General features: G+C 36.9%; 1 protein-coding gene across 14 annotated transcripts in view; it reads left to right on the top strand.

Moving 5' to 3' along the window:
* Positions 1–23,638, top strand: part of LOC144302962 (uncharacterized) — a 776,799-nt gene that overhangs the window by 521,838 nt on the left and 231,323 nt on the right. For 5 of the 14 annotated variants that reach the window (XR_013369971.1, XR_013369972.1, XR_013369970.1 and 2 more), the window contains 2 exons: positions 7,145–7,219; positions 12,106–12,358. The exons of 5 other annotated variants lie outside the window; for them this stretch is intronic. Coding sequence is in view for 1 of the 9 variants with exons in the window: in XM_077880546.1 (XP_077736672.1) it covers positions 12,106–12,115 (10 nt within the window). In the remaining 8 variants the exon portion in view is untranslated. Of the gene's footprint in view, positions 1–7,144; positions 7,220–12,105; positions 12,432–23,638 lie in introns of those variants that run through there. 4 more of the 14 variants (XR_013369973.1, XR_013369999.1, XR_013369975.1 and 1 more) reach the window with 4 other exon arrangements.

The following is a 23,638-nucleotide window of genomic DNA, read 5'->3' as shown; positions in this document are numbered from 1 at the left end:
CAAACAACAATTTTGCTGTAGGGACTTTCTAATGCGATAAGCTAAAAATTGAGGACCTCGTGGTATTGCTAGTGGAAGTGAAACTGGTCATATTTCCAGGCATCCTACAAATCACCCTACAAAAGTGGGCTCTGCCACTGCTTATTCAAAAGGTGGCCAGCTGGAAGAGCCAAGCAGGTGGGCCAGTTCCAGGAGGGGGTGCTTCATGATAATGGTCATGAGGGTGGGTTGCTAGTCATTCATTTGAAAACCAAGGTGTATGCAAAATGCTTTGCGAGAAAGTGATATATGATTCACTAGTTTTTATGATTTTCCCTAACAGTGCAGTTAACGGTCTGAGGCTGTGCATACAATTAACATAATTTATTTGACAAATATTTATTGAGCATTTACCATATGCTGGGCACTGTGTCAGGTCTGGAATATACAGTGAACAAGAAGATACGAATCTAAGCATCTAAATAATTTGAAGTTGTGGTGGTTGTTCTACAGGAAGTTACAGGGGAGTAGGAGAGAATATACTAGGGAGTTGAGATTTAGCTTGGGAATTAGATCCTTGAGGAAGTGTCCTAAAGGATTAGTAGGAACTAGGTGAAGAGAGGGAGGCAAGAACTTTTCAGGTGCTGAGACGTGAAAAAAAAAATGTGTTTTTTTGGTCTGAGAACTAACAAAGAGTACAGAGCGGACATAACCAGAGAGCCAGAGAAGAGTAGAGTGAAAGGATGTGGCAGGGCAAGCAGTGGGCACAACATACAACTTCCCGTGTGTCTTGTAAAGATTTCAGAGTCTATCCTAAGTGCCCCTCAAAAGCCATGGCCAGTGTGGGCTGGGCAAGGGCCATTTAATCAGCAGAATGGCAAGATTAAATTTCAAGAAATCATTCTGGTTCTTCTGGAGGTGAAATTACACAGGAGCAGGGGAAGTCAGATATGCAAGCAAGAAAAAGAGCTTGGACTAGAATGGCAGCAACAAGTTAGGAAAAGAGGACAGATTTAAGATATATTTTATAGGGTGATTCCAGAAGATCTAATGATGAATTGATTGGGCTCGGGGTTCTGTGGGACAGAGGAGGTGCCAGTAATTGCTCTCACATTTCTGGCATAAACACATAGATAAATGGAAGCACTAATGGAGATGAGTAGATTTTCACGAATTGATGGGATTTCAATAAGCATAAAACACAGGTAGTGTGAATGAATATAGGCTTCACCTAGTAATATTCTATGAAAATGGCAATGTCAATTACCGTCATCATTTGAGTTGTGTCTGTGTCTCTGTGTGACAGTGACTGTTTGTGCTTTGTGGAGAGGAGAGCAGGGGGCTTAAAAAGAAAAATTGCGAACAAGTAGGTACCTAAAATAATGAAAAAATGATCACTGACTAGTATAGATGCTGCTGGGGAGTCTTTCTGATGCAAATACATACCTAAGTTAGCTCTGCTTTCACCTCAGGAACAAAAAAAAAAAAAAAAAAGAGAGAAAGAAAGAAAGAAAAAAAAAAGAAAAGAAAAGCAAGGTTTCGAAAAGAAACACTGCCACCACAAGCTACAGATTCCATTGTTTCTAGGGAAAAATTCATTTACATCAAATATCTGAAGCTGTCAGTGCACACAAAGACTTTGAAAGCATTTGTTTGGAGCTAATACTGTACTTTCTATTTATATTCTAATACCTCGTCCACCCCCTTATGATTCTTTGTGAACTTGCTCAAGTTTTGGCTCTACTATACTTTTATTTTTTTTCCCCCGAGACACACTTGTAATCTTTACAGACTTGTTCCAAGAGCAAAGAAATGGATCATTAAAGAAAGAATGAAATGTCATTTGATGGTGTGCCTGCTGCTTTCTTTGTAAAGAATCTGTTCCCATAGCCATGTAAAAATGGAGATGCTGCATGCCATGCAAGTTAAGGACTAGATTAGATGTGGTCAAGAACAGAAAACGCTTGTGCTACCTGGCTTCTTCTTAGGAGATGAAGTCTGAAGCTGAATGAAGCCTGCTATTTCTAATTTTTTTTTTTTTTTTTTTTTAGTGAAAACGATCTTTTTGTGATCTGTTTCTCAGGATGGTAAAGTCTCTGAAGATGAAATCAAATGCAAGCAATGGATGCATAGCCATCTTAAATAAATAATAATAACAAGAAGCTTTAGTCAAGTTAGGGCTACCAAAAATCATTATCTGAAATAATGAGACATTATCTGACAGGGTCATTGATCACTTGAAGTTCTGATGGTAATGATCTGGAAGACAGTTTATAAAATCTTCAGGCAATTATCAAATCTCAGGAAAAGAACATATATCAAGGATACAGATACTTGTGCTGAGCACCGGATATTGTACGTAAGTGATGAAACACTAAATTCTACACCTGAAACTAATATTGCACTGTGTATTAACTAATTGGAATTTAAATAAAAATGTGAAACTAAAAAAATGAAGAAATAAAAATAAAGAGTATCAAGATTAGTAAGAAAGAAGGGGATATAAGAAACTGTACATATATCTATACATTTTTGAAAAAGAGAGAAAGATGAACCAGAAACTAAAAAGCTTGGTTCTATTGAAGGGGTAAGTGTAAAAGTGGCAGAAGAAAGGTGGAATAGGAATGAATCGAGATAGAGAGGGTCTGACACCTAGCTGAGAATACCATTTTGTATAGCTCTGAATTTTGGAACCATAGTATTAGTTCACATTTCAAAAAGATAATTAATTAAAATTGTCTAGGATATGGAGAAATCCAGAGTCAAATGCAAACTATAGCAAATAAATATGACTGTATAACTATATTTCAAATAAGCAACACAACCACACTGAAGTGGAAGAAAAGAACTACCCTATGTAACTGAGGAAGCAGTGTCCGGTTTGGACAGTTGGAGACTAAAGACCAAAAGAACTGTGCACAAACACTGTATTCACAATACTAAATATGGTTCTTCTGGGGATATGGGTTAGCAAACCTAAAACAACCTCACATGTAGACTAAAAATAAATAAGTAAATGTTATATAGATAATGAGAGTCAGGTTTCTCATAAGTAGAGAAAAGGTTACAGATAAGGAAAGAAAACTAGAATGAACCCTGTGGTTTTGGATGTGAGACAGAAATAGAAGTATGAACTCATGTTTTCATTGCATGCACACAGAAAGATATGGAAATAAACATAAATGTGAATGCAAGCTTGTATATATATATACAAGCTCTGTCCCCTTAGAGGTCCTGAAAGCAATGGTACCCATGGCCAACAAGCGTACCTAACACCCAGATCTTGATTTCTAACCACCATTCTTCAATAGTGGGAATAAACACCATTCCCTCCAATAAAGGGAAACCAGTCTCCTTAGGGAAGCGCACTGACTGGGAAGAATAAGATTATCCTGGAATAGCTTTGGTGATAAAAAGTAAAGAAGTGGTTAAAAGTGAAGGGAAGTAACACAGGGGCCAGTGTGAAAGAACTCCCAATGGCCAAAGCTGGAAAAATTTGAGCAAAAAAAAAAAAAAAAAAAAAAAAAAAAAAAAAAAAAAAAGTAATGATAGTACTGGATTGTAAGGCATAGAATAAAATAAACACCTAGAAGTCTATACTGATACAATTAAATAATTTTATAAATAAAGAAATGAGAAAAGGCAGCTCATCTGTGAAGAAGAATCCTAATTAATACATGTGAATGGAATGAAGGAAATGCAAAAACCACCATCTAGCAGACAAACCCAGGAATAATCATTGTAGATAAAACCCATCAATGGGTGCTAAAGTCATTAGATAAGAATTTGAATAGTTTCAAAGTATCTGCTCCAAGATATTTGTTGATTACAGCAAGAAAAATTATAACTTTATAATAGGGAAACCTGGCAAATACCGCCTAACCGAGTGATCAAGATTAGCATCATCAGTAATAAGACATATTGACATTAAGTACCCTGATATGGTGCATCATTGTGGCTAGTAGTATTGCCAAAATATATACAGCCTCAACCTAGTTATGAGCCAACAGCAGACAAACCCAAATTGAGAAATGTTTAACCAAAGAACTGTCTAGACCCTTCAAAAGTCTCAAGATCATAAAAGACCAGGATTGTTCAAGGAACTGTTACAGACTGGGGGACACTAAGGAGACATGACAAGTAAATGCAATATAAAATCCTGTATTAGACTCTGAACCTGGAAAAGAACCTTAGTGGAACAATTAGGGAAATTCAAATTAAGTCTCTAGTTTAATTAGTAGTGTTATACCCCTCGCAGTTCCTGGCTTTGATACCTGTACTACAGTTGTATAGGACAGGTAGAGGAAGCTGGATGAAAGGTACGCCGAAACACTCTATACTCTTTTGGCGACTTTTCTGTACATTTAAAATTATTTTAAAATAAACTTTAAAAAGAAAGGCATCAAAATAAAATATGTCCTAGAGTTAGAGAATTGTAATGGGAATATGAATATTGTAGAGGAAAATGAGTTATACTTCTACAAGATCCAACCAAAAACATCTGTGTTGTTGCTCTAATGAGTTGTGGAAAATCCCTCCATCACTTTTTATCTTAGTCCATAATTGTGTCAGAATAACAGTACCTCTGACTAAGTCCTTGTTTGTATTTGATGTCCTACATTCAATGTATAACTTCCTAATTTTATCTCTTGGTCTTTGTTCATTCATAAGTTTCTACTATAATAAAGATATTTCAAGGGAGTAGAAAACTTCTTTTCAAGCAGAGCACTGAGCTCCCCCTTCAAAGGAAAACCAGTTAAAACTCAGTTTCACGTTCCAGTTATTATTGTAACAAACAAATAAAGAGTCTTAAACCTGCAAGCAAAAATTCTTGAGAAAAAGAAGAAAGTTAGAACTTTTATCCCACAGAGCATTTATTTATTGGGGCTTTGGGAGACATAGTGGAAATAGGATAAATTAGTTATTTAATAAATAATACTCATTTGATTTATGTCAGATTTATTTTTTTACAGGATGACTCCATCAGTCTTGTAGTGAGATCAATGGTTTATCCAATGACTATTTTTTGAAACCTGCTGGGAAAACCATATAACAGAAGTAGTTTCTATACTTGATATTTCATGTATTCCCAAGATATTAAACCAGGATATGTAGATACTAGGAAAAGGGAGAGAGAACAGTCCCATATATCTTTTCTTAGCTCTTCAATCGCAATATAAGAAATACAAATTTATAGGAAGTAGCATAATACAAAATTTTCCCAGCAAGTACCAGTGAGACAGAAACAAGTTGGGTTGTGATAGCCACAGGATCCTTCTATGATAATGGAGTAAAGCATTTTCTTGAGTTTTCCAAGAGGGATCCTTCTTTCCAAAATCATCCTGTTACAATTGCTGATAATTGAATGGCTTCACTAAGGAATGAGATTCTCATTTCAGAAATATGAAATTAGAAAGAGATACAACAATGTTTGTGGATAATATCAGTGAATAAATGACTAATAACAAATCCTCTTTCCAAAGTTGACCATGGTAGGAAAGAGAGCCTCAACAGAAAGTATATTATCTCCGATTTAAAATATTATTTTTTCTCAGAAAATTCTGATTTCTTGAGAGAAAAACATTTCATCTTTAGTAAGTTTTTACTCAGTACCAGGCATTGTACCCAGAGCTTTTAGGCATTAATTCATTTAATCCCCAGATAACTCAAGCAATAGGTATTTTTTTTATTTTTTTAAATATTTTATTTATTTATTCGTGAGACACAGAAAAAGAGAGGCAGAGACAGAGAGAGAGAGAGAAGCAGATTCCATGCAGGAAGCCTGATGTGGGACTCAATCCTGGGACTCCAGGATCACGCCCTGGGCCAAAGGCAGGCACTCAACCGCCGAACCACCCGGACGTCCCACAATAGGTATTTTTTAATCCCCATGTTACAGATGAGTAAACTGAGGAAAGGGGAGCCAACCAAACTGGGGCAGCAAGGTACTTACTGCCTTAAAGAAAATAAAAATAATGCCTCTACTCCTAAAAATGACACTGTTGTCAGGAGGGTAAGTGCAGTTTTTAGTATTTTGAAATAACATATTTCCAAATGCATGTGCTTGTTGTAGAGGTACGTTAAATTCTCTAGGATGCACAAGTAAATCAATGATTATTGAGGAACTCATGTCACTAGTACTAATCCTGATGTAATCCTTTCAATCATGGGCCTTACTTCCAAAATAACATAACAACTAGATATGGAAGGAGAGATTATAGGAGTAAAGATGTATAGAAAGGTCAGAGCTATTCATTTATGTAACCACAGAACTTTTTGGGTTCCATGCTTCTACATAGGTTGAAGTATAATTTCTTCAACACTAATTTATCACAGTTTTTAAGTTTGATTTTATCATATTCATTTTTGTATGAATAAAAAAGGAACAAAGTATGTGTAACAATTACAATTTTGTAATAAAGTTTATAATAACATACGGAAGGAACATTTTGTTAAAGAACCAAGGAAGTTAAAAAGAAAACTGGAATTAGGTACAAAAGAGCTAGATAAGACCGGAGTACTCTACAGGAGACTAATCCTAAGGGTTTCCATGTCATGAAGAGGTATTATTTTACGTGTGCATGCATGTGTGCATGTTGTAGACAAGGAGGAGCCATCAGAGGATTTTAAAGAAAGAACTACCATATTTTTATTTTAGTGATTTCATTCCAGCTTTCACAGGAAGAACAGATTAAAGGAGTTGAAGCATGGAGTTGGGTAAAGAATTCACCTTAGTAAGAATCAATGGAATTGCTTTGAAGGATTGGTGTGAACAGAGACTTCTATGGTCTGGTGAATATTAGACATTGCAAGCTTTGAGAGAAGACTGATAATTATGGAGCACTGAGTAAGAATGAGCCTATGAAAGGGGGAGGTCAAAATGGCAGATGGGTTGTGTGTACATGATCATGTACGTGAGTATTTACTTAAAAGTCTGTAGCAAATTCACTTGTAAGAATCTTAACATAAATTAAATCCTGTAAAAAAAAAAATCAAATCCTGTAAAGAATGGCATCTGTCTTGAGTGTGTGGTGGGAAAGGTTATGATAATAGTTTTGACAGTTAATTGTTCATAACTACCATAAACATTTCAGTTAATTCTAAACACCAAATGTAGGACGAGAGAAGGACCTTAGTGACCACAGTCAACACCTTCATTTCACAGATGATTAAACCCAGAGAAGCTGAGCCTCTTGTTCGAAGGTGCACAGCCTTCTATTTCCAGTCTAGTTTCTAGAATGTAAGTACTACCACATGTGTATTCTCCCTATTTTATCAACAGAGAACCCTGAACATAGTGTGGTCAGGTGGTGCCCAAATTCATAAAGCAGAGGGGCAGCAGGGCTGCTGTTAGAAACCCCTCTTTCCATACCTCATTTGTTGACACCACCTTGTATGGGTAGTTACCTTACTCTTCCCACCTGCATAAGAGGGAGGTATGATCCATTTCACGCACAGTGCCTGACACGGTGATTGACACATAGCAATAACTGTTAGCTGAATCTAGGTTAAACAGTGAGCAATGGATGCCACATCCCAAACAAAGGTTACAGACAAAGCAGGAGTCAGAAAACAAGGATTTGTGAAATTCATGCCATGCAGACAACTCACCTGAATTATTAGAACAATAAACTAGGTATTTAGAGAACAGAATGAGATTGTAGTTCTATCAATCAACTGTTCACATGGGTCTAATACCTCATCATCTTTCATCCCTGACTTGTTTTTTCATCTCTTTCCTTTTTACCTTGAGATAAACTTCTTTGCCGCTCTAGTTCTGAAGTTTAGAGCATCACCACTTGAGAAACTATTCTCTTGAAAGCAAGGATGAAGTTGAATGCTAACTGCATGTACTGCACAATCTTAGAGCTTGTCATTGTTTATGTTTCTTTAACAACCTTTTGACTTGCCTCTACATTTTTACCACCTTCTCTTGGTAGTAACAGGAACTTTCATAAAATTTCTTTGTTTCATTGTTTGCTATTTCAAGTCCCATTGTTTTGCTGTTATCTTTAAAAAGGTACATGATCTCTAAAGACTTACAATGATGATGTTTTGACGTTGTAATTTAACATGGCAATGTGGTCTCCATAATCTTTTAGCGACATTGTTTTACCATTGTCTTGACATTGTAAAATGGTCTCTCTAGACTTACATTTTGCCATCGCCTTGACATTGTAATATGGTCTCTATAGATTTGCATTGAAATTTGTTTTGTCATTGCCTTGATATCATAATGTCCTCTCCATGGACTTCTCTTCACATATATCATCCTCTCCAAAGACTTGCATATCAGCCCCATTACAAGAGCAATGTGCACTGTTAACTTCCCATTCAGGTGAACTGGGAATGATCTTTCATGGTTTCTACTTAACACTAAGTATCACATCTCATCAATAACTATTTTCAAACTCTTTTATCTCAACTCTTCCCAAATCTCATTCCTGATGCAGGGTTTTTACCAAGAAACAAAGTGGACAAATTCCCATTAGGTAAAATCTGCCTGCACATTTTTCATTTTTAATATTAAACTCACTCACTTTAAAAGCATTAAAGTGGAGCAGATCATGAGGGAGTTTTCATCTCTCTAACCCATAATAGGGACTATTTTACAGAGTGGATCCAATAGTACAATAGAGTACATTAGAAAGAGAAAATCCTGATCCTTTCTTTACTCACAAAATACTTTGGTAAGTTCTGTTCCCCTTTGTAATGTCATCATTTTTAATGCTTACTGCTTTAGACAGTGTCACTGCAGGTATTATCTTTCCCCATTATTGTATAACCTAAAAACATTAAGAGTATTTAGTATCCATATTGTCATCCACTATGCCACATGCATGCCTCAATGGAACCATTTTCCCTTAGTCACAATAGGCAAATCTAAACAAAGGCAAACTCATTTAGTATGATCATTTATTTCGTTCAGAAAAATGGAATCCTTTCCTTTGAGCCCTTTGGGGAAATTAAGGAATTTGGTAGGTCTTTGAAAATTGGATTGTGCCTAGAATGCAACCCTTGCTGGCTGAATGATCGCCCTCTCTCACTGTTATTGAAACAGTAGGAGCAAGTTTGTAACATTTGGTGAGTTCCTACATTGTGCCAAGCACTGTACCAAGTGCTTTATTTGCATTATGTTGATACTACAAACACATATACTGCATAATCCTCATTTCTCAATATCCTTCTTCCCCTTTAGGACCTTAAAGAACCTGCATCTCTGCTAGGGTAACATAGTTGTTACATCCTAACAGCGGGATTTAAATCCATTCATTTGAACACCTACCCAGAGATTCTTAATTCGTAGAGCATTTAAAGGGGGAAGAATCGTAGCTGAATTTCAATAACTTCTAACTGAAATGTATTGTTCTTTCAGTTATGAATACAGGCATAAAGCACAGTAGGATTAGGAGAATACCAGTGAGTTTGGCGCAAAGAGAAAGCACAGACATTTTTCTACATTATGACAGTTACTGCAGATTTCTCGAAAGAGCACTTATACTCATCACTATTTCAAAATTGCAATTGTTACTAGACCTGCCTCTAAAACCAGTTATTTAATGTCTTCAAGAAACACATATGTTACTATATCATAATTTGGCTTTTCTAATGTTTTGATAACCGTACTTCAATATAATTGGTTTTCTTCCATGATTTCCTTCCATGATTTTTCGCCATGTACAAACACCACCTATATTTTATTTATATAATGTTTTCTTTAAAATGACAAATAAGTGTTTTACTCAATGAGCTGTTTATAGAGAAAAAATTCTTTGTCTTCCTATAACAATTCATTATATTATGAAAACATTAAAATAAATAATGCAACTATTAGAATTTTCATAAAAACAATAGGTAGCTCACATTCCACATTTTCAGAAATGCTAAACTAAGGCATAAAATACCAGGTCTGGCACTATTCTGGCAAAGGCAGTCTGCTTTGCTAAAAGGTCAGTAATCGCTGAATGATCAGGAGGTTTCTCTGAGAGTCATTCTGTAAGTGCTTCACACAGAGCTCACAGCAGCTCTCACTGTAGAGAGCTGTAGGTCCACTGTAGGTCTACTGCGGGCAGTTTCCCTGTGAAGTGGAAAGAATCTGGCTTTGGAATCACATTATGATATAGATTCTTCTTGGCTACCTGCTGGCTGTGCAGTCTTGGCTAACTCACTCAACCCTAGCTGATTTATCTGATCTACAATATTCTAGTAAAGACTAAGACTCTGAAGATTCTACCAAAAATCTATTAGAACTAATAAAGGAACTCAGTAAAGTTATAGAATACAAAATCAACATTCAAAAAGGAGCTGTGTTTCTACACAGTAATAATAAACCCTCAAATGGAAATTAAGAAAATCCCACATACAGAATGTGAACTAGTACAGCCACTCTGGAAAACTGTGGAGACTCCTCAAAGAGTTAAAAATAGATCTGCCCTAGGACTCAGCAATTGCACTGCTGGGGATTTACCCCAAAGATACTGATGCAGCGAAATGCCAGAACACCTGCACCCCAATGTTTATAGCAGCAATGTCCACAATAGCCAAACTGTGGAAGGAGCCTCGGTGTCCATGGAAAGATGAATGGATAAAGAAGCTGTGGTCTATGTATACAATGGAATATTACTCAGCCATTAAAAACGACAAATACCCACCATTTGCTTTGACATGGTTGGAATTGGAGGGTATTATGCTGAGTGAAATAAGTCAATCAGAGAAGGACAAACATTATATGGCCTCATTCATTTGGGGAATATAAAAAATAGTGAAAGGGAATAAAGGGGTAAGGAGTGAAAATATCAGTGAGGATGACAGAACATAAGAGACTCCTAACTCTGGGAACTGAACAACGGGTAGTGGAAACGGAGGTGGGCAGAGGGTTGGGGTGACTGGATGATGGGCACTGAGGGGGGCACTTGATAGGGTGAGCACTGGGTGATATGCCGTATGTTGGCAAATTGAACTCCAATTTTTTAAAAAAAAGGAAAATCCCACATACAAAGAAAGCATCAACACAATAAAATGTTTAAGAATCAATTTAACCAAGGAGACGAAAGATCTGTATACTGAAAACTATACTTAAAAAATGAAAGAAATTAAAGATGTAACTAAATGGAAATATATCCCATTTTTATTGACTAGGAGAACTGATATTATTAAAACATTCATGTTGCCCAAAGCTGTCTAATATTCAGCACAATCCCTATCAAAATTCCAATGGCATTTTTTTAAAGAAATGAAAGAAACAGTCATCAAATTCATGTAGAACCACAGAAGACCCCAAATAGTCAAAGCAATCTGGAAAACAAAGAACAAAGCTGGAGGTTCACACTTCCTGATTTCAAAGTGTCCAAAGCTATAGTAATCAAAACAGTATGGTGCTGGCATAGCATAGACCAATGGAACTGAATTTAGAGCCTAGAAATAAACCTGCACATATGTGACCAATTAATATTTGACAATGAAGCCAAGAATATGCAATGGGTAAATAACAGTCTCCTTAATACACGGTGCTTGGAAAACTGGATACCTACATGCAAAAGAGTTAAATTGGTCCTTATCTTACACCATACACAAAAATTAACCTGAAATGGGTGAAAGACTGAAACATAAGACCTGAACCAGAAAACTCCAGAAAATCTCCTTGACATCAATCTTGGCAATGATTTTTTGTGTATGATACCAACAGCACAGGCAACAGAAGCAAAAATAAACAAGCATAACTACATCAGACAAGGATGCTTCTGCACAGCAAAGGGAGCCATCAACAAAATGAAAATGCAGTCTGTGGAATGGGAGAAAATACCTGTAAACCATATGTCTGATAATATCCAAAATATATAACCTTCAGTTAACACACAAATGTTAACTATGTGAGGTGATGGATGTGTTAATTAACTTGGTTGTGGTAATCATTTCACAGTGTGTACATATATCAAATAATCATGTTGTACACCTTAAATTTTATTTATGCAATTTTATTTGTGAGTTATACCTCAGTACAAGTGGGGCGGGGGTTGGGGGGGCTAAATGCAATGCCATTCCAAGTGCCTGATTCCGATTAAGTGCCCGCAGAATGCTTCTTCTCTACACATTCCCACTTCCCACCACTTTTTTTTTCTTCGTTAGTAGGTTATAGAGAAGACTACAAACTGAACAGAAAGACAAATGATTTCAGTGATGTGGTATCACAGTACCATGTCCGAAAGGTAAAGACTCAGCTTTGGATGGAGCCTAGAGTGCTTAGAAAATTCACCTTGTTCAGAAAATCTGGATTCCAAATTCCTATGTCCACATATTTCCAAGTGACCTTGAGCCAATGGACTTCTCTGAGTATCAAGTTTTCTCCTCTTTCCATTAGAGTGATGTATGATGCACACAACTGGCTTATTGTAATAATTACATCAAAACACATGCAAGAGTACTTTGTCTAAGACACACAGGACAATCTTACGGTATGTATCTGGCATGAGGTTTTCTGAACTTATTTGTGACTTTTATGAATGGCTCCAAGTTATCATAGCACTCATTATTTTACTAGACAGTAAGGCAAGTTGTTTACTAGACAGTAAGGCAAGTTGTTTACTAGACAGTAAGGCAAGTTGTTTCTACAGTTTCTGTCCTTTTCCTACAGTATTAGATTATAATTCTGTTCTTCTTGCTCTGTGTTTATTACTTTATTTATTTATTCCAAAAAATGTATTGACCGTCTCTAATATTTTAGACTGCAGAGCTGACAATATTAGCTAATGGGAAGATCATACACTTAAACAGAACTCAGTATGTGTCAGACACTATTCAGAGCGTTTCATGTGTATTGAACATTTCATCTTTGTACCAATTCTATGATTTCTAATCTGCAGATGAGGAAACTAAAATACAGAGAGGTTAAGTAATGTGCTCAAGGCCACCCAGCTAGTAACTGGCAGAATGAGAACTCAGCTGATGCAGTCTAAGCCTAGAGTGTTCTAATCACTACCTTATGCACCTCTCAAGACAGACAAGATGAGTATCACTTCCTCCTACATGGGGCTTCTGTGAAATAAGTGCACCCTAACTAGCAGCAGTAAGGGGATAGATAGAGTTTTGTGGTTTCCTGAGCATTTTCACAATAGTGTTCCATTCAATTTCTTCAGTGGCTCTGGAGATGGGGAAGGTATTAGCATCTTCACCATGCAGATAAGAAAACATGGGGCATTTGGGTGGCTCAGTTGTTGAGCGTCTGCCTTTCATCAGGGCATGATCCCGGGGTCCTGGGATCAAGTCCCGCATCAGGCTCCCCACAGGGAGCCTGCTTCTCCCTCTGCCTATGTCTCTGCCTCTCTCTGTGTCTCTCATGAATAAATAAATAAAATCTTTTTTAAAAAAGGGAAAGAAAACTGTGACATGATTTTAAAGTACTGAAAAAAAATTGAGAAGCAAAGACATCAAGTTGAAATTTTAATAGAACAAAAACATCATTTTCTGGATGTTCTCCTCTTCTCCTATAATACTACACAGGCATGTTATGAAAATCAAATAACACAATAGATTGTAAATTCCAAAGATATGTATATTACCTCTAAGAAATAGTAGTGGTAATAGTATCTGTTTCAATGCCGGCAGAAACCTGACTCTCCATGTGGACTCTGTCTAATTTAATCTGGGACCATCGTCTTCCTCATAATAACTTCAAACCCCAAAGATCCTATTCTGGCCTTAAACCCACAGACAACTGTACAATAGAACCCTCTGCTGGCGTAAGATCATAGGGTATTTCAATCAGCAAATGACAGTTGTCTCTTGGTCAAAAATAGAAGTTTGAACTCCAGACCCAACCCTGAAGCCAACCTAACATGAGAAGTGGTTCAGCTGCAAACCTCTGGGCTTAGTGTCTTCATCTTCAAACTAGCTGGCAGAAGGAATAATATAGTCCTCTTCCATTTTTCTACTTTTTTCTTGTGATATGTCCTTCTTATAACTCCCACCCTCTGACCCTTTGTGCCCATATACTATTTTTGTTATCATCTTCTCTAAACTCTACCAGAGGCACTCATTTAATACTTGTTTTATGATTGTCACTTGTCAGCATGCATTTGGTATAAAGGGAATCCAATTTTTCTTGGGAATGATGACATTATTAATCTAATGATTTCGTAAAAACTCAGGACACTGGGTTAATATTCTTCATTTAACACCCTAGGTCTGTATATTGCAATGTTACTACTTGGAGAGGTTTTTTTATTTCAGAGGTAAAAATATTACTAATATGTATGGCCAAGACTGGAAACATTGTCAAGATTACATGAATAGGAAAAGTTCTCTGATTCAAATTATGTAGGAAAAAAATTCATCAGCTTTGTCCATTTTGTGAAGTAAAAAGAGCATAGGCTTTGGAGTCTGATAAGTCTGAAGTCTGAGTCACAATGTACTCATCTGTAAAGTGGAAGTAATATCATCTTTATCACAGGGCTTTTCAAAGGAGAACTGAAATCACAAGACAGGACCCCTGTGCACAGTAATTGGGACATAGTAGATGCTCAGTCGGTGTTCGTTTCTCCCTATACCTCCTGTCTTGATTGAAATCTATACTCAAAGGTTCAGCATTCCACTCACCAGGATTTTTGGACTTTGTCAGATAAGAATGTTCCTTGGTTTAGTATTTTGAGGGCATCTATAATGATAAACAATAACCAACATTTACTCAAGTATTCAAAAGCAATTGATTTTCCTTGCTTAAAAAAAAAAAAGTCACCAAAAGTTTATCAACTTGCAAAAGCCTGTTTCTAAGCACCTCGCCTTCTGTTGAGACAAGAGGTGCAAAATTATGGCTCCTGGGAAGCCTGGGTGGTTCAGCGGTTTAGTGCCTGCCTTCTGCCCAGGGCATGATCCTGGAGTCCTGGGATGGAGTCCCACATCGGGCTCCCCACAGGGAGCCTGCTTCTCCCTCTGCCTGTGTCTCTTGCCTCTCTCTCTGTGTGTCTCTCATGAATAAATAAATAAAATCTTTAAAATAATTATGGCTCCTAATATTTATTATGACTTATCCAACATAAATCACCAGCAGACTTCTGCGAGGCTATTAGTTGTAACAATACTGTTGTGTATCAAAAACCTCATTCCAGTTTTTCCTTGACATTTATGTAATTCTTTTTTTTCAAGTTGAAATAAAAGGCGTACATATTAGACTCAATGCCAGCTTTGTCATTAATTTGTAAGTCTTGGATAAATACCTTTTATGGGAAAAAAAAAACCCTAACTGAAACTAATTGTCCATTCAATATATAACATTAATCAATTAAGGATGACCCAGAAGTACATCCATATAAGCAATAATTGTTCAATGTCTATGCAAAAATTAAAAACAATAGTATTGAGTGATAGGAAGAGCTTCCAAAAACAATTGTGCAATAAAAAAAGCTCCTTGTGTTAGAGCTAAAGTTTAAGGTTAAAGTTCAAGTTTTCATTCGGCTTTACATGCATGGAATTCCCAGTCATATTGACATAGGGAGAGCAGAGTATCAGTCAAAATCCACCAGACAGATGTGAAAATTGAATTTTTCCAGTAAGCTCTAATGTAAAAGGAAATGCTAGCACATTGCAGGGCAATGGAGGAGGAGGGTTGCGTGAAGACGAGAGCTGCAGCTATAGCAACGTGGGAAACTGTGATTATAAAAATCAGAGGACAAACTGTACTGATAAGGATGAGTAAGGGCAGAGGAATTTTCTCCTAATGATTCAGATGTTGGAGACTAAAATATCCCTAAGAGATAAGCCAGTCTTTCACCCTCTCTACCATGTAGGTCACAGTGTCCGAGCAGAGAAGGCACGCTATGACTATGAAACCCAGCCTTGCTGGGACAGCCCCCTTGACATGAGCAGGGTTGCTTGCCTAAGAAATTCATTGATCTTAGGAGCTTCACTTATTTATTCTGTGGGAGAATAAACATGATCAGAACCTCATCTTACTCTCAAATTTCTTACAATATCATATGTGTTCTAAGAAGCATGAATACCTAATTCTGTGTGGGATAGAGGCTGGTTGTGGTGACTTGAGAAATAAATAATAACTAGCATCTGGATAGTCATGGAATGTTCTACTTTTCACATTGTTTTCTCATATATTATCTCATTGAACCATCTCACAATTCTGCGAGGTAGGGATTATTAATGTTACTCCAGTTCTGTAGATAATGCTCATTGTGGTTAGAATTAGAGCCATGTGCACAGTCACACACTGAGTCTAGGGTCCGGTGGGGACTTAAATCCTGCTTGCAGTGTTGTTTTTAAGTCTCATGCTACTTTTGAAAATTCCATGCTGTTGCTCATATTAACATATGATTGCAGAGTTTTTTCAAGGTTTTTTTTTCTCATTTAAGTTATGCGACTACCCTATGAAGTAGGTGTTATTATCCATATTTTATTTATTTTATGGGTGAGAAAACTAAGGCTTTGAGAAGTTAGTATCTTGTTAAAATCTCACAACTGGCAATAGAAGAGTGAGGGTTGTTGGCCAAGGTCTTTTGAGTGTATGATGGCTATTTAAGAACTCAGAAGCTGAAGATATTATTTCTGACTACAGTAAGTGACATTTTGCTGGGTCTTGAAAGCTATTTAAATAAGAAGACGTGGGGCAGCCTGGGTGGCTCAGCGGTTTAAGTGCCTGCCTTCAACCCACGGCATGATCCTGGTGTCCTGGAATTGAGTCCTGCGTCGGGCTCCGGGCGTGGAGCCTGCTTCTCCCTCTGCCTGTGTCTCTGCCTCTCTCTCTCTATCTGTCTCTCTCTATCCATCTATCTATCATGAATAAATAAATAAAATATTTTTAAAAAATAAGATGTTGGCAGAGAGGGGAATAACCCACCTGCAGGGGCCATGTCAAACAAAGAATGTAGTAGGTCACACAGACCAAAAAAGCAAGAGTACAGGATATATTGGGATATAAAATAAAATCAGTCTGGAGTCATTTGGTGTAAAGTCTTAACTATCTTTTCCAGAGATTTTATCTTCTTTGGGCAATGGGGAGCTTTGAAGATGGATGATAGTGTATTTTTGTTAATTATTCTTTGTTTTGTTTCTATTTTTAATCTAATAATGGAACAAGAATGAGCTTTTGAAGGAGAGATTGAAGTCAAGGAAGCAAGTCTGAAGATCATTGCAATAGTGTAGATAAGCAGTAATGACATTATCAATTAGGTGTTAACAGCAGGAATGAAAATCAAAATGATTATCCCCCTTTTGCAGATGAGAACGCTGAGGAATTAAAAAGAAAAGTTTCAGATGTATGCAGAGTTTCTCCTTCATTATCATAAACAGCTAGCAAATACTAACTTTAGCTAAGCAAATACTCCGAAGCATGCAAAATCCTTAGCCTGAACACCCCTACCAGCTTACCTCCCAAGCCAAGACCTTTAACTCCGGATACTATTCACCCCGATTCACACTGTTCTCTGTGCTATTCCACAAATTGAGCCTTCTGTAATGGAATCATTTTCTCCCCGAGAACACTTGCTCAATCCTCCCACAAACCAGTTCACTGCTGAAGAGCCCCCATGTGCAACTCTCCCATCTGTTATTGTGTTTGTATCTATCATAACATTAATCACATTGTACTAACACTTTATATATTTGTCTCACCTAGAAGCCAAAAGCTAAACTGTCATCATCTTCATGTCCTTCTAACCTTATATATTTTAAGGATCCCATGTAATCTATGAACATTTCGAGCTTCTATATCATTCATAATCATAGATTATTTGATTCTGTGATACAGAGACATAGTAAGTGAAGAAGATGTCTAACCCACTGGTTTTCCAGTCTCTAAAATGACATAGCTAGGGTATGGTTTGGGCCAAAATGTATTTTTGAATTAAAATTTAAACCTAGAAAGGCTATATGTGAAGAGATAGAAAGAAGACCTGGATTCGTATATGTTCAATTATTCAAATGGCTTTCATTTTTAGAACTCTGCTTCTCCACCCTCCCACCTTGTTGCTACCTTGATTCACCTCTTGCCTGCCCCCCTTGTCCCTTGCCTCAGACTGATTACCTTACCTCCGCCTCACCTTACACCTTATTTCTTCCTTCTTGCCTAGGCTGTCCCATGACCTAATTAGGCAACTGAGCATGCAGCACTGCTGCTGCCTCTCACCCACAGTGGGGGTCTCTGAAAACACCCAATTCCTTGTCTTGGATGGAGACTGCAGCAGTCCAGGATGGAAAGGCATTTTGTTGCTACGACAAATAATAATACATTGGGAGGTGGGAAGGTGGAATACATTGGAGTGCATTTCCTGGAAAGGTTTTTCCCTCTTCATTGCTGGTATCATATATACTTTCATCAGATGAACAAGGATATGCAAAAATGAGATGTGAAATGATTCAGACATTTTTGACAAAGCACCATGCAGATTAGACAAAATAATATATTTAAAGGGAATATATACATTTCAAACCAAGTTTCATGTGTTCTTTACAGATTTCCCATTGTCCACTCAGATGCCAGGGACAGATCATGCATAGCAAACATCAAGGTGCATTGGTTCCTGCTGGTCAGAAGATAAAGGGAATCCATGAATTACTTAAGTTTATTGGGCCCTTTAGAGAGAGCACTAGTAACATATTATTGATTTTTAAGGAAGTCAAGATTGAGTATATATTTTACTTGATTCAGTTTTTTTTTTTTTTTACTTTTTTTTTTTACTTGATTCAGTTTATGCAAAGCTTCTAAACTTGCAAACGAACAATACTAGGTCACAATCCAAAATATGAACAAAAATTTGAGAGGGAAAACAAGACTTAGGATAAGTGTGTTTCAAATTCCATGTACTCTGGAAGGAAGAAGTTTTATAAACAATGTGAGCAAGCTCACCATCCAGAATCTAGGCAACAGTGATTTATATAGGTTATGTTAGTATGACTAGTAAGACCTTGGGCTCTGGAATTAGAACTAATTGATAAAAACCTGGGGCCTTTCTTTTGCTAGGCTTTTGAATTTAGGAAAATTTCTTCACCTATATGAGCATCTATTTTGGGAATAATACAAATACTTACCTTATAAACTTGGATTACATGGTATTAAGTATATAAAGTGTGTTAGTGGCTACAGGGTAATGTATGTAGATAGATACTGTGTAAATATTATTAGTGTTACTTCACTGGCTTTTAACTTTTCTAGGAATTGCCATCATAGGAAGACAGCTATTATTTCTTTTGAATAGTCCCTCGTATTATTTATGTATTGACTGACTTCTGCATCTACTATAAATGATTGATTAAATAACCTATAGGGTCAAAAGAAACTGTTCAAAACTCAATGGTATCATATAGAAAGTTCTACTGCTTGATATCCTGGTGGTCTGCAATTATTTTCACTCCTCTCATAAAAAAGTAGAGACTAATTCCTCTCGTCTTGAGTAGAGTTTGGCCTTAATGACTCACTTCTATCAGTGGAATGTGGCAAGGACACTGCATGACCTCTGAGACTGCGAATGAAAGTTATGGCTCTCTTAGCATACACACATACTTTGAGCCCTGGGCAGGGAATCCATGCTGAAGACCACATGGAAAGACCATTTAGAGACAGAAAGTGCCCAAGGAACCCCAGGCTGTTTAAGCCCCTGCATCAACCACCAGACATGAATGAATGAATGAATGAGTCTTGGATGACTCCAGGGTCTATCTCCCTGCCCCCGCTAATAATGAATGGAACAGAGAGAGGTGGGATGTTGCCATCCATCCCTGCCCAAATTGCAGATTCATGATGAAAACCAGTATTATAGTTTTAATTCACTGAGTTTTGTGGTGGTCAATTGTGCAGTGATAGTTTTTGGAAAAAAAGTGAGCAATTTGTGAGCATCTGTGTATATGAAATGTTCTGCTTATTAGAAAGCTTGCTTTATTACATAGGTTCCAAACTTTGTCCCACTTGAAAATTTGACTATGTGTCTCATAGTGCTCTAAAAGAGACTGTTGAACAATTAGCACACAACAGCACTTCCCTACAAATACATATTTGATAAACCACAGATATAAGATATCTTTTTTAATGAAGCACCGTGTTCAAAGAGATCATGTAATGTTCCATATTTTACTGTAAGATGATACCAGTAGTTCAACTTGCTGTTTGCTTCCCCCATGCTTTATAGAACTCTTGTTCAAGGACATTCCCATGACATCTTGTAGCTGCTTGATTATTGCTTATATTACATTGTACTTTGATTACTGCTCTGTCTTCCATTCCTACTAAACTATTTCCTTCTTGATAGCAGGTACTTTTTTGTTATTTATTTTGAACACTTAGAAACTGGCATGTCCTCAATTAGTTAAATATGCATGGATAAGAGATTTTTTGGCCGGGTATATAATTTGGAGTTTTTTCTGATAGATATAGATCAGTAGTTCTCATTCCAGAAAGACTGAGGTGAAGGCCATATTCCCAGCAATTCTAACTGAATTAGTCAAGAGAGGAACCTAGGTATCTGTGAACCTAGGAACGGTGAATTAACAGTTCCCAAGTTAATTTTTCAAAAAGCTCTCTTGTCATAACATAACTAGCAATTGCCCTTCCCTGGGCTAGTCATGTCCCTAAAACTGTATCTACACAGAAGCAATGACCTAGAAGAGGTCTCTTTGGAGGACAGACTTGATTAATTTTTATCTCTATTTGTCATTCATTGATCAGTAGCCATGTCATTGGGTATTTGAAGACAGGAGAAGGAGAAGCGGCAAATGTAGTATCCAAAAAGAAGTAGACCTTACTACAACCACACACTTGGGTTGCTTGATTGGGTTAAACCAACCAGAATGTGTTGGCTTGCCAAAAACTCTAAATCAATTGTGATGCCTAAGGGAACAGATTGGTCCTTTTTTCTTGTTTTTAGTGATTTTATTTATTTATTCATGACAGACACTGAGAGAGAGAGGCAGAGACAGAGGGAGAAGAGGCTCTATGCGGGCAGCCTGATGTGGGACTCGATCCCAGGACCTTGGGATCATGACCTGAACCGAAAGCAGACCTCAACCACTGAGCCCCCCAGGCATCCCTGCCTGGTTGTAAAACAGCTTCTAATCTATAATGGTTTTCCCTATCCTTGAAGTGGGTGCAAAAGAGGGGGAAATGGTAAAAATGTTTTAGGCCTTTTAACTTGATCTTAAAAAGCACTGTGGTGGAGTCTGAAGGATACTGACTATTTTAACATCCAAAAAAACCCGAACCCACCTGTTTCCTTTATTTAAACATCCTGAGTTTTGTATTCCCATATGCTTTTATTTGCCTGTTTGTCCATTTTCCCTTTGGCAAAATAGGCAATTAGACCCCTCTCACATAGGAAAACAAATTAAGCCCTATAGAAATAAATGAATATAGAACATAAGTTAAACATAAGAATATAGGAGCCAGAAAAACAATAAGGTATAGCTGAACACACCCAGGCATGGACATCCCACAGCTATCTTAGTACTGCAGAGCTGTGGTTAATTTACTTCAACTCTGTTTCCTTCAGTTTGCTCATTTGTAAAATATCAACCCAATAGCCCTATGATTAAAACTAGCAAGGTTCTCCAGTCTAATCAATAGAAAAACATCAGAAAAAATCCAATAGAGGAGCATTCTACAAAATACCTGACCTGTATGCTCCTCAAAACTGTCAAGGTCATCAAAAACAAGGAAAGACTGAGAAACCGTCATAGACAAGAGAAGCCTAAGGAAAAATGACAAGTAAATGGATCCTGGATGGAAACCTGGAACTGAAAACAGGCCTCAGGTAAAAACCAAGGAAATTCGAATAAAGTAGCGTCTTTAGTTAAGAACAATGGATCGATATTGGTTTAATAATTGCAACCAATGTACCATACTACTGTAGACATTAATAATAAACGGGAGAAACTGGGTTCAGAGTATATGGGGACTCTCTGTCCTATTTCTCAATTCTTCTGTGACTGTACAACTGTTCTAAAAATAAAGTCTACTTTATAAAAATCAAACGAGTAAACATACATAAAAGCACATAGTTGGTGCTCACTCCATAAGTGTTACATCTTTTCTTCCAGACACTGTGGACACAGGGACAAACCATTATTGATGTCCTCCTGTATCTTTTCCTGCTTCTTAATCCTTCAGAAGATTCTGAGGGATATGTGAGCCATCCTCATATTTTCATTCATAGGTTACCAGGAGTAGGAATGCCTATACTACTTTAAGGTTATTTTAATAAGATCTATGACATAGTTTCTGCCACATGTAGAATAATTTTTGTTGGAATCTATTAGGGTCTTTTTGATCCAGATCCCCCCAAATAGCCTTACAAAGCCTCATACCAATTCAGTGTATCAGTAACTTCCCTTGTAAATTCATTTTAGCTCCTTGCAATAAACTTTGATGCATGGAAAGGATTTTAAAATTAGGAAAATTTAGGAACAAGATATGTGTTTCTAAGAAAATTTTTTTCTTACCAATACAATATAAATACAAGTACAAGCTGTCCAAATGTCTTCATATGCCTAAAGGAAAAAGAATCTCTTTTCTTTTTTCCTTTCTTTCTTGCTTGCTTGCTTGCTTGGCTCTTTAGAAAAATGTTTCTTCTTACTTCACTTTACAGGCTCTCTTTTATGGCACCAACAACTCATGACTCAGATTAAATAATTAAAAACTTGAGTTTTTATAATATAGGGTAAGATATGAAAAATTAAAATCCTGTTGTTTTCCCAAGTTATATGACAGACTTTAATGTAAAAATGAGATAGACCTTTAAGTAGAATTTTACTTTGGCAAGTAAGAATCCTAGGCAAAACTCACTACCTTGCTTTGCCACGACCTAAAATACCTCTGGATTTGTGAAGTGGAGTAGTATTTTTATTTGCATTTTCTATTTTAAGTTCTTACAATATTAAGGCATAAGATGCCTCTTCCTAAACCAGGAAAGGTATTCCTGAGTTTATCTTTATTTTTCCTCCCTTAAACAAGGTTGCACATAAAATTTAAACTCTTTCCTCTTGAGTTTTGATGTAGAGAAATGCATGAGGAGTGCTAATCCGAGGCTTGTCTAAATTCCCAGTGTGCTGGGATTCAGATTCTTACCTCTGAGGTCTTTGTCGGGCAGTGTGCCCAGTGAGTCTCAGCCTAGGACTTAAGATTCCTTAGCTGCGTTAACACATTTGAAAACATTATTCTGATCGGTAGTCTGTAAGTGCCTTCCTTTTTTTCAAGTACAAGATGGACATAATTGAATATTTACTACATCTTAGAGAAGTGTGCAGCTTTAGGAACCCTGAAACGTTTAAGAGGCTCAGGTGAAAGATTAAAGAATTAAGTGTACCAACCTTCTTTCTTAATTTTGATCTAAGTGGGTAATATTCAGTGTGATGTAATACGGCAGATTACATAGCATAAGTTGGCATGTTGAACAGAGAATCTCAAAAAGCGCTAGATAGACCTAAACTGAACCCAATCGCCTACTGTGTTGGTATCAAAGATTGTTAGGGAGACAGTATATGTAGTATTTTGTAACTGCCTTCCTTTTCTTCAAAAGAAAACCCTCTTTCTTATTTATTGGACTATTCTTGATGTTGAATAATTCACTCATTCCTTGTTAAAGGTAATAAGAAGTGAGCATGAAAAGGAAAAAAAAAACCCCAAAATTCTAACATTTAAGACTGTGAATTTACTACACATATGTAAATAATT

This window comes from Canis aureus, chromosome 32 (genome assembly GCF_053574225.1).
Source record: "Canis aureus isolate CA01 chromosome 32, VMU_Caureus_v.1.0, whole genome shotgun sequence".
In the NCBI taxonomy this organism is placed as follows: domain Eukaryota; kingdom Metazoa; phylum Chordata; class Mammalia; order Carnivora; family Canidae; genus Canis; species Canis aureus.
This window is presented reverse-complemented; position numbering and strand designations above follow the sequence as displayed.